At 36.6% G+C, this 12,323-nt stretch overlaps 1 protein-coding gene across 2 annotated transcripts in view; it reads right to left on the bottom strand.

Annotated features, from left to right (window-relative positions):
- LOC123879342 overlaps positions 1-3,614 on the bottom strand; it is a 56,984-nt gene extending 53,370 nt beyond the window's left edge. For both annotated transcript variants that reach the window (XM_045926997.1, XM_045926995.1), the window contains exon 1: positions 3,438-3,614. In XM_045926997.1, the coding sequence (XP_045782953.1) occupies positions 3,438-3,487 (50 nt within the window). In that variant the 5' untranslated portion in view covers positions 3,488-3,614. The remainder of the gene's footprint in view (positions 1-3,437) is intronic.
- Between the last annotated feature and the right edge of the window lie 8,709 nt (positions 3,615-12,323).

The raw sequence follows: 12,323 nt of genomic DNA on the forward strand, positions 1-12,323 counted from the left end.
AGTTAGCATTAGTTAGGCGAGTAGCTATTTAACCAGGCAAGTCATAACCAAAAACGAGCACTAAGCTATTTCAGCTAGGGAAAGCAGTGTTTTTACGCTTCTATGGCTTGCACGCCACTGGGAATAACGGAACCCTTAGTGTGCGAGTCCGAATCGCACTTGACCGATTTTATTTGGAAGTCGGTTAGAATTAATAAAGACTAGCTGATACCCGCGACTTCGTTCGCGTGGATGTAGGTTTTTTAAAATTCCCGTCGGAACTCTTTGATTTTCCGGGATAAAAAGTAGCCTATGTGCTAATCCAGGGTATAATCTATCTCCATTCTAAATTTCAGCCCAATCCGTCCAGTAGTTTTTGCGTGAAGGAGTAACAAACATACACACACACACACACACACACACACACACACACACACACACACACACATACAAACTTTCTCCTTTATAATATTAGTGTAATAACAAATACTAGGTTAAAACATTGTGAATGAAAACATTGTTAATAATATTATACTTAGTTACTTGATTTTATCTCAGTAACCCAGTTAAAAAGTTCGCAATAGTAATTAATTTAAATCGGTACTTTTGTTTTTGATAAAGAGCTATCGGCTACACTCCATACAGGCAAAAGGTCATTGCCTACCATTGAGTAAGATAAAGTACGTTTATACCCGGCTAAGTTTGTTGCGGGCTCTTCTCAGACTTGGGCGCGTTTGGAACTCTCGTAGCTTTAGTTTTAAGTATGACCATTTATATTTACCACTATACTATCACCACTAGTATCACACTATCACACTAATATTATAAAGGCGAATGTCTGTATGTATGTGTGTGTGTGTGTGTGTGTATGTGTAAGTATGTTTGTTACTCTTTCACGCAATAACTACTGAACGGATTTGGCTGGGAATGGAGATAGGTAATATCCTGGATTAGCACATAGGCTACATTTATCCCGGAAAATCAAAGAGTTCCTACGGGATTTCGAAAAACCTAAATCCACGCGGGCGAAGCCGCGGGCGTCAGCTAGTAATTACATATATCCATTTCTAATGCATACATTCCGACATGTACTAAAAAAATTATCAAAAACGTGCACAAATTCAAGGCGTGACATCATTCAAGAACTTCCTTACTCCGCAATTGATCATCCCTCTCACTCTTACAAGTGCTAAATGTCCATGATAAAACGAGATGGCAATATAAACATAACCAACCAATTGATCGTCTATCCCTCTCTAACACAGGCGTGAAACGTATGTCGAGATGAGAGGGAAATATAAACATAAATCAGCCATTATCCGATAACATAGGCGAGGTCTGTAGATAAAAATTAAAAATGTTTTATGGTAATTCATTCAAAAAAAAAAATTATAGAAAAAACTTGTCTATGCTACTTTTCTAAGATCTTAGAATTTTTATTGAACTGGAACTAAGCTTTAGGATTAACACTGCTATGTCGGAATCTAGAAGCATTCATTTTTTTTTTACTGACCCTATGTTCCTCCTTCAAGCTACTCGACACTGGCGAAGTGCATTGTGCTGGTCTGGCACTACAAAAAACCACCAAACAAGAAAAGAAAGAAATAATGATTCAAAACTTAAAACTTTACTTAAAACTTAATTAAAAACTTAAGTCCTTACTATATAGTACAAACAAAAAACTTTTATTATTACTTAAAGACAGAAACCCCTAATCTACTAAGCACATATTATGTAACTTAGAACTACTTAGACACAAAAAACCATCAATATGGTTTCTTGTGCGGCCACATTAATGGCCAACGCGATGTTAAACGGCGTTTCCCGTTAAACGTAGATGTAGCCAACGCCAAACAGCATTCTCGATGCCGTTTAGGGTTAGACGATTTCAACCCCAATTCCATTGGCATTCAAGTGTAGCAACTCAATTTATCGCGTTGATTATGGCGTTGTCGGGCATTGACGTTAACTAATGTAGGCGCAACACTATACATTTGCTTTTGATTATATTTTTAGAAAATCTTTAAAAGTAATCTCTCTATTTTCTCCATACTACCTGTTCTATATTGTGAAATTGGAACCATTGTCACTTTCATCAATGAAATTGAAATTTTAGTCTGCGCCACTTATGATCGTTATGGAGAACTCTACCTCACAATATTTTCCTTCAAAGTTAAAGCAAATGATATTTAATCATATTTAATCGCTCAAAATTCATATAACTCCAAAAAGTTAAAGCTGTCTAATCTAATATGAGAAAAGGTTTACTTTATTTTGCTAGCCCTTGACTGTAATCTCACCTGGTGGTAAGTGATGGAAGCAGGCTAACCTGGAAGGTGTATGGCAATTTTCATTAAACCCATACTCCTTTGGTTTTGGCATCATAGTGGAGTGCTAAATCGCTTGGCGATGGCGGCACGGCTTTGCCGGTAGGATGGTGACTAGCCACGGCCGAAGCCTCCCACCATACCAGAATGAAAATGTCTACAGTACCTACATAGTTACTGAGCTGATTACCACTGTATGATATGTATAGTAGAACCAGTAAAAAAAACACATGAAAAAACCTTAGACAAAGTAAGGTAGTAAAGCAGGTTTATTAAAAAAAAAGTAAACACCACAAACAACAGCTTAATTTTTTTTAATAATAAGAAGCAAAGGTAAATAAATATACATCCTTACAAAGATTACAAAATTACTGAAAACTAACCTACCTACCTAGGTTTTACTATCCGCACTAATCTCTCAATCCACATTTAACCAGCTGGTGGTCTATGGCCTAAACCCTTCTCATTTTGAAAGGCCACCCGTTCTCAGTAGTGGGCCGTCAAAGGGTTGGTAACAATATAGGTATTAGATATTATGCTTTATAATATAAAGAAGCTTTTAAAAAGCTCATAACACTGCAAAAACCTGTAAATTGCAAGCTAAAAGTAGCAGTACGACCATGTTAGAAGTACGTTTGGTTATAATATTATCGTTTTTTCGCAATTTATAGACACTATCAATCAATATACTAATTGCATAAGCTAAAAATTATATTCCATTAGTTTTCAATGAAAATTAACCTAAAGACTTTCGAGTTTCGGCCGTTATCGGTTGACACAACTTCAAAAACAAAAGTTTTTTTCGAAATTTTAGGTACATATATTAATTTAGTTTGATCGAAAATACTCTAATTCCAATAATGTGTAGTTGAAATGCTGAAAAATAAGTAAAATAACAAGGTCCTTTAATATTTTTATTCAAAATCAAAAGTTTCAATAAAGTTTTGGCTCATTTTTTGCGCAACGGATCAACCTAGCTGTCCAGCGTGGAAATGCAGCCAGTATCCTCGGCACCATTCCACGCGGGCATCATTTGTATAGTAATTAGATAAGGCTAGCTTAAAGTTTTATTGTAATATTTTCAATAAAAAAATGCTGTTAAAAAAAAAGTTTTGATAAAAAGTGACATACCCAGAGCACTGACAGTTAATCTCACAGTTTTTACTGCTCTCCCCCCACATTTTGGCACAAAGTTCTTTCACACCACTTAAATATAATTAATACAAGTCCATTGTAATGAGTAATAATCAGTTTTTACAAAACATTACAAGGTTGAAACGCTGGAGAAGAACGTCCGACTAACTTCGCGGTCGAGCGTCGACTGAAACGCCCTCTTTCGAAAAGCGTTCCCGGCGCTTTCTTCCCGCCATCCTGTCATTTTTGGGAGACACGTATAAGGAATAACTACCAAATTGGTAGAAATTAGTAAGTAATTTTTGAGTGACTAGTTTGTAACTTGTAAAAGTAGCCGTTGCTTGTTTTTTAAAAGGATTTTTATGTAAACTAAAATGAAATAAAATATTGTATATTATATTGTACATATAAGATTTGATATAAGTACAATATAATATACAATAATATTTGAAAAGAGAGATTTCTTGCTAGTTCTTCTTGGTAGGAAAGGCATTCCGAACCAGTGGTAGATGCTCTTGATGATTCAAAAGTACTTGTAAAAGTCTAATTGAATAAAAATATTTTGAATTTTAAATTTTTTTGAAACTTTTTCTTAACTGAAATAAATTTACTTGCAATAGTAGGAAAGCCTGTGCCACTTTTAATATCTCAAGGTTAAGACTCTACCACCAGTTCGGAAAACGGATTTTACTGAAAAGAGCTGACAAGAAACTCGGCAGTTGCTCTCTTTAAAAAAACAATACAAGCAATGTAAAATTACACTACCTTTTGGGTTACTAAATCAAGTCAAAGACTCCAATTCTATGCAATCTTGTCATTCAACAGCTTTTTCTAAGTAAAATAATTTCCAATTTAAATTTGATTATTTGTAGATCTAAGTGTCTACATAAGACTACCAAGTACCTACTGATCCTTTTCCAAAAGGCATCCCCAGCAATGTCGCAAATTTGAACGAACCATTTTAAAACTGTGATTTTTTCACAGATTTCATGGATAAAATGTTTTTATTCAAATAAACCTTTACATGTACTTTTTAACCATCAAATGCATCTATCCACCACTGGTTCTGAATGTCTTTCCTACTGAGAAGAGCCAGCAAGAAACTCAACAGTTACTCTTTTCAAAGATTCTATTTACAATAATTTACCATGATAACTGTTCCAATTTGAACAAAAACCTACAGCTATTTATATTATATACCTCTATAATATAACCATTATTTAAAGTTTTCTTGATTTATTCGTTTTCTAGCTAGGTAAGTAATAAAAATATTTTTTTTTACTGTAGGAACTACAAATGCATCAGTAATAGGAAAGCAAAAGATATGTATTTCTGTTGTATATTGCATTGCCTAGGTACCTACTTCAGTTTTGAAAAAACCTTGTTCATGGACACAACTAATTTGTAGGACTGAAATCAGTGCTCTCCTTCTCAGAATGTTTAATGATGAAAAGGATAGCATTACTTTTAGATCTTTCAATTTATGTTATGTTGGATTTATGTGTTTACAGACAAATTATCAAAAACAAACAACGATCAGTGCCAAAAATTGGTGTTCTTTTTTTACAAAAAAAAAATATAGAAATGTACATTATTCAACTTTCCATTCCGAAGTTGGTTCGAAAATGGTATTTTTTTAAATTTTTTACTCCAAACACCAAACATGCCCAGACGCAGGCCAACTCGTCTGACCCTACAACCTAACTAGATCGATTATCGATACACGTACAGACAAAATTGCACTGTATCTCAAAAACATAAAATTCAAAATTCGATCACAAGGCCAACAAAAGGAATGTCATACAAAAATCATATGGGAAGCGAATCCTGTTTCCACACATACATATACCACCACCCCCACTATTTTGCTCAAAATGCAATTTTATTTCATCTCTAATAAAGTACATTTTTCAATAACATGAAATACAAAGCCGGTATTTACCCACACAGATAAACAACACGATTCAAAAGTTAAATCATATGGTCATTCAATAAATTGCTAGCCTAAAATAAATTTTGAAATTATGGCACTAGAGTGTAAAATGCGTTATTATCGATTCAAAGTAGAACCATATGACAAGCTAACGTTATTTCAAGGATCATGTGGCGGCTTCTCAAAAACGAAGGACAAATATGGTATTTAGGAATACTTGTCTGCATTTTATCAGCTGTTTTCTTTTACTCCTCAGTCAACCTCCCTGGCACAGTGGTAGGCTTCCAGTTCAATTCCCAGCATAATTAGTTGAGGTTGGAAGATTGACCATGGTTTTTAATTTTTAGTTACGCACATGCAAAGTGTGTAATGTTCCATTCACAGTGTTCCCACTAGATTATAACACGGGGATATTCACGGGGCGGACCAACAAATTCCTGAAAGGCCGGCAACGCATTGGCGATTCCTCTGGTGCTGCAAATGGTCATGGGCAGCGGTAATTCTGGCTTCTGGCTTGTCGCAATAGCTGTGCTATACAATTGATTCATAGACAAGATTAGACTTGGGACGATTTGGAAGTTATCAATATTGTGTAACGCCACACCGCCTCAGCCAATCGCAACGCGCCAACGCCAACCAGACTATCCGAGTCAAGCCGAGCCAAACGCCGGCCAATCATAGCCTAGCGGCCATTGAACGCCAACGCCAGCGCCATTGACAGCCGAACGCCACTCAGCAACAACTGCCGAATGCCTTCGGTGGGGATAACGCCATATAAAGCCCTGCGAGCTCATTTTTAGGATTATTATTGTATCGTACGCATTATAAGCTGAAATACTGCCGGTCTCTGTAAATAAGTGTAATAAGTGTGTAATAAATGTGTAATAAGTAAATAAGTGTAGTAGTAACAAATATATGAGAGTAATTATTAGTGTGTTGAGTGAAGTGATAAAATAAATTAGTGCGATTATACTGATTTGCTCTTTTTATTTAACCCCACTGTTTCATCTCAGAAGTGGGATTAATAAAGAAAGTTATGATGCATAATCGCGCCAATTAACGATTCGGCAAATACATGCCGGCTACTTTGTTCCTCCGCAAGAGGGAAACGAATCACCGTGTAAAAATCAAGCGACAATGAAGATCGTCCACTTCTGGGGCCCGGAAGGTCCTTAGAAGAGTTTTGAACCGGAGGTACATTCATCTGCAGCGTGCATGGTTTCTACGCCCGATGGCAATCTACCCTCAACTTCTACGCGTAATAACTGAGGTATGATCCATCCATTATTCCATTTCAAATTTTAATCCCGTTTTTAATGATATTGATGCATAGTGTAATGAGGTTGATCGTGTTTGTAACCTCTACTGATGAGATGACCGTGAAAGGTTAATATTGCTAACACCCTGTTTGAGGTTATGAAATTAGTATTAGGGCACGCGGGTTATGATAAGTGGTCATTATACGCTCGCGGATAGAGTGAATGGTTTGAGTGATAGCTGAAGCTAAAAATATAACTATAATTTGTGGCATATCTGACCGTCAAATAAAGGTTTAGGTTTAAAGACGTATTCTCATAAAAAAAAGGTCATTTACATGAGAAAATAAAGTTTACAATATTCGCCATTTAATGAAGTACTCATTCAGCGCATTTGCTGAAGTAGTTCGCATTACTCATAATGTGAGCAGCTAATTATTCAGTTTTAAATGGATTGAATGAGTGTACATTTTTTTTTATGTGTGCAGGTATTTTGTTGTACAGTTTAGCTCCTTCATAGGTAAGGGTTTTTCTGCCATAAATTGTTCTAGTTTTGGGTAAGGCAAGGTAGCTAGCTCGACGAGTTTTAGTTTTAATTTTTGTGAATGTGATATTCGTGTGTATTGTTTTATTTACAGTTTTCCTAACAAAAATACACGTGCTGTATGTATATAACTGATGAAATAAAGGCGGTAAATACTAATGCTAAAATTTCAACCAATTTATTTAGTCAACTTTTTATCGAATTAGGTAAAAACCCGCTCAACCATCCACTTTTCACGTTGCATCTCGCCGAGATACCCGCAATTTGAATTCGCAGTTTAATTCTAGAGTGCTACCGGTACGAAAAAGTTAACAAGTAATTCAATAAGTTAAATAGTAAAAAAAATAAAAACTCCCGACTGCTGTTTGCGCTGCATATTTTTCGGCTCTTACATTAAATCTTATAAAATCCACCACATTGATTGTTTAAAGAATTTTATGTATCCATTGACACACACGCCATCAAGACGAATGACGTATCATTTATCAAAATCGGTTAAAATTGTTGAGAGGTTATGAACTGACACAAATACATACTGATTAAACGCCTAATCCCTACTTTTGCAGCAATTAATAAAAAAAAAATCTAGTATATCGGCTGGTAACAATAATTCTCAGACTACCCGCAAATTTCAACCAGAAGTTTTTAAGAAACAAGCTTTGACGCTATTAGTGTTTTTATTTGCACAAGGCTCAGTCATAGTATAAGGTTCTATAAACCTTTAAGGTTATTTTTTTCGCGTCGTCAGTGATATTCCCGCTGCAGTCATACAGACAACACTGGGTACGTGTGGGGTACCTATAAATTATTTTTAAGGGTACAATAATATCATTTACGTCAGAATCGGTTGATGAACACTTTCAGTGTGCTCAAACTCAGTTTTGCATATAGCATGGCGATCGCAATTTGAATGTAAAATAGAATTATTTTATGATGTTCACTTTTGAGTTTCTTGTGAAATTGATTTTCATGTGGTTATGATTGTTATGTAATATGAATATAGATCTTCATAATTGGGGCAGACGTACTTTATGAATCGACTGGGAGCTACTTGTAGTCAAACAATAATATTGTGCTTATCTTTCTTTTCTCGGAATTTTTGGTGAGTTCATGAAGTGCAAACTTCATCGCCTACGATGGTCACCACTGATGCTTTGCTGTGCGCTGTGTGCCTGATGCCGAGCGCGTCACTGCGAGGCACCTCATCGTGGCGCGCTAACGATGCAGGGTTGCAGCCAATGGGTATCTATAAGCCGCCGCATTGTCGCCTATTTGGGGTCACATAAGCGCTGTTAAGCGTTTATGCTGTATGGTATGACTGTTCTTTTATTTTTACTAAAAGTTGGTGTCTATGAAGTCTGTACGTGTTGTAACTTGTAGTTTAAATCACATTCTTTAAATGATTGAGAGCATAGTAAGTAGATCTTACTCACGGCTTTGGGACTGTCTCGTATAATATACAAGCCAGTGGCACAGCGTATGAGTAAATACAAATAGGTAGTGTAATGTAGGCAGAATCGGGCACTTGGAGGAAACGTAATAATAATTATTACCAGTTAGACATCCTTATGATTTTGATAATGCTTTTGTCATTTTAGAAAAAAAGTAGTGCTTGTAGGCAGCATGTACGTTACGTACTTTTGCCAACAAGCTTTCAATCGAGTCAATTTTATCATTCTACCTTTAGATTGTCGGTCCAATCATAATGTAAGTAGAAAGTTCAAGTGGCACTTTTAATTATAGCCATGATTTAGCTTTGTGCCGTTCATTGTTAGTCAGGTGGACCGGACGTACCGTAAGAATTTTCACTAAGCCGACTAGACTGACATTTTACATAATATCTTGAGTTCAGTTGGTGTTAGTATGCCTGCCTGGTTATGTAGCTTACATAGTAGGGAATAGGAATGGAATAGAAAACTGTTATTTAACTGATGATCCTGTATTACCTAAATTCAATCGTGAACTGTTTTCGAAATTACATAGATGCCGAAGTGAAGACAGTAGCCAAGTCTTACTTTCTGCAGCCAAGTCTTACTTTCTGCAGCCAAGTCTTACTTTCTGCAGCCAAGTCTTACTTTCTGCAGCCAAGTCTTACTTTCTGCAGCCAAGTCTTACTTTCTGCAGCCAAGTCTTACTTTCTGCAGCCAAGTCTTACTTTCTGCAGCCAAGTCTTACTTTCTGCAGCCAAGTCTTACTTTCTGCAGCCAAGTCTTACTTTCTGCAGCCAAGTCTTACTTTCTGCCGCCAAGTCTTACTTTCTGCCGCCAAGTCTTAGGTACTTTCTGCCGCCAAGTCTTACTTTCTGCCGCCAAGTCTTACTTTCTGCAGCCAGGTCTTACTTTCTGCAGCCAAGTCTTACTTCATGCAGCCAGGTCTTAATTTCTGTAGTGAGGTCTTACTTTCTACAGCCAGGTCTTACTTTCTGCAGCCAAGTTTTACTTTCGGTAGCCAAGTTTTACTTTCGGTAGCCAAGTTTTACTTTCGGTAGCCAAGTTTTACTTTCGGTAGCCAAGTTTTACTTTCGGTAGCCAAGTTTTACTTTCGGTAGCCAAGTTTTACTTTCGGTAGCCAAGTTTTACTTTCGGTAGCCAAGTTTTACTTTCGGTAGCCAAGTTTTACTTTCGGTAGCCAAGTTTTACTTTCGGTAGCCAAGTTTTACTTTCGGTAGCCAAGTTTTACTTTCGGTAGCCAAGTTTTACTTTCGGTAGCCAAGTTTTACTTTCGGTAGCCAAGTTTTACTTTCGGTAGCCAAGTTTTACTTTCGGTAGCCAAGTTTTACTTTCGGTAGCCAAGTTTTACTTTCGGTAGCCAAGTTTTACTTTCGGTAGCCAAGTTTTACTTTCGGTAGCCAAGTTTTACTTTCGGTAGCCAAGTTTTACTTGATAGCCAATTTTTACTTTCGAAAGCCAAGTTTTACTTTCGATAGGAGTACTTTCATCTCGTTGCTCGTTGAGAGATCTCCCTGCAAGGATTTAAGTGAGATTCCTTTTCAAGTCAGAGTAATAGCATTCACAGCTTCACGAGAAGCTATTCACTTCCTTTCTACAAGCCAGTCTGTTGACGGTTTTTCTTTCAAAAATGTCTCTAAAGTAAAACGTGGAAAAATAGTACAACTGAAAAACGATAATAATTTATAAATTAAATAATGTTCTTTTGTTTCGTCTTGGTTTTAAAGTAGATAAGATTGCAGTTTAGATCACAGACCAATAGCATTGGATTAGAATTTTGTAGAATTCATACTGACCACATTTTGTAAAACCATTTTGTAAGACAGCGAAAGGATATCGCTCATCAGTAGTATAGGTACAATTTGATTATTACAGATGCTTTTGCAAAATTTGTTACTAGCCGAAAACGATCAGTTTCGTAGAATATTATACATAATTTGGCTTATTTGAACATCCTAGCAAACTTATAAAGTGACCATAAGAATGCTTTTACTAGTAGACATTTTAGAGTTTTCGAGTGTCGACTGATTAATAGTTAGGTATGTTTTGACCTCCATGATACTACCACGAGCCAAGTGCCTAGTCAAGCCAAGCCAAGCACTAACCAGACCATGTCAAACGCGTTGTGCCACAGGCCCTAGCGAGACTGCGAATAAAATGATTGGACAAACTGTTAACTGATATTATTTGGACTACTGAAAATACTCTCAATGAATGTGATATCCATAATTTGGTATTTACCTAGGTCACGATGCCATGTTGCTATTAATGTAAAATTAGCAAACTCTGGGAGGTTATACGTTACAAGGCAAATGCTCGGTAAAGGATAGCAAGCGATAGGATAAAGCTAACTAGATAATGTAACTGACAAAATTAATATTTCATTTAATTATAACAAAGGAATTTAGTTATTTAGTGGCAAGTTCCCACAAGCATTGCGACAAAAGTAAACACTGATAGCATTTACTCAGGTTCATTTTCGTAACCAAGCTGGTAGGCACTAAGAGAACCCGCAGTGTTAAGGGATTTCGAGGCTACAGAGCTTGTACAATGTACATGCCTGAGCAAACTCTTTAAAGCCACATCACAACGCCTACGGTTCTTATATCCAACAGTGCTAACTGTTCCGATAAATAACTTGAAACCGAAGACTTTATTGAGCTATTGCCTACCAGAAAGCTAACCAAGCATTTTCCCATTGCGGGAGCAATTCATTGTTTCAGGACGGCCGAATGTAACGCCACACCGCCTCAGCCAATCGCAACGCGCCAACGCCAACCAGACTATCCGAGTCAAGCCGAGCCAAACGCCGGCCAATCATAGCCTAGCGGCCATTGAACGCCAACGCCAGCGCCATTGACAGCCGAACGCCACTCAGCAACAACTGCCGAATGCCTTCGGTGGGGATAACGCCATATAAAGCCCTGCGAGCTCATTTTTAGGATTATTATTGTATCGTACGCATTATAAGCTGAAATACTGCCGGTCTCTGTAAATAAGTGTAATAAGTGTGTAATAAATGTGTAATAAGTAAATAAGTGTAGTAGTAACAAATATATGAGAGTAATTATTAGTGTGTTGAGTGAAGTGATAAAATAAATTAGTGCGATTATACTGATTTGCTCTTTTTATTTAACCCCACTGTTTCAATTGTCAACTCATTGCTGAGCATGGGTTCTGCACGGTTCAAAAAACTCTGAGGTATTTCGGTTTCTTCACAACGCTTTTCTTCGCCGTTAAAACAAGTGATATTTAATTGCTAAAAACGCACAAAAAACCGAATAGTTAAAGATGCGTGCCCGAGATCAAGCCCCTAATTAATTAATTTAGTTGGAGAGGAAAAGAAGGAAAATCAAACCCAGGACCTATAACTTATAAGATCACAATACACAGCGCAAAGCACTGTGTCAGGTAGGTTATCAAAAAAGAGCATATTTTCTGCATTATTATGTTAAAATCATTAAATTGGCGGCAGGATTAAGGTATAAAAGAACACCTCGTTTTCTGCATAATATGCGTGTCATCTTGTCATTTATTTACTGTCATACATTTTGTTGGTATTCAAATTTAATACCCGGGCGCATTTTTGCATAATGAAATTATATCAAAAGGTAATAAAACTGGTAAAGTGTGAGTCAGACATTTTTAGAAGAACAATTTTAAGAACCATCGTACAAGATTAACTAGTATTTTAAATTTTTA

This window comes from Maniola jurtina, chromosome 28 (genome assembly GCF_905333055.1).
Source record: "Maniola jurtina chromosome 28, ilManJurt1.1, whole genome shotgun sequence".
Taxonomy (NCBI): Eukaryota; Metazoa; Arthropoda; class Insecta; order Lepidoptera; family Nymphalidae; genus Maniola; species Maniola jurtina.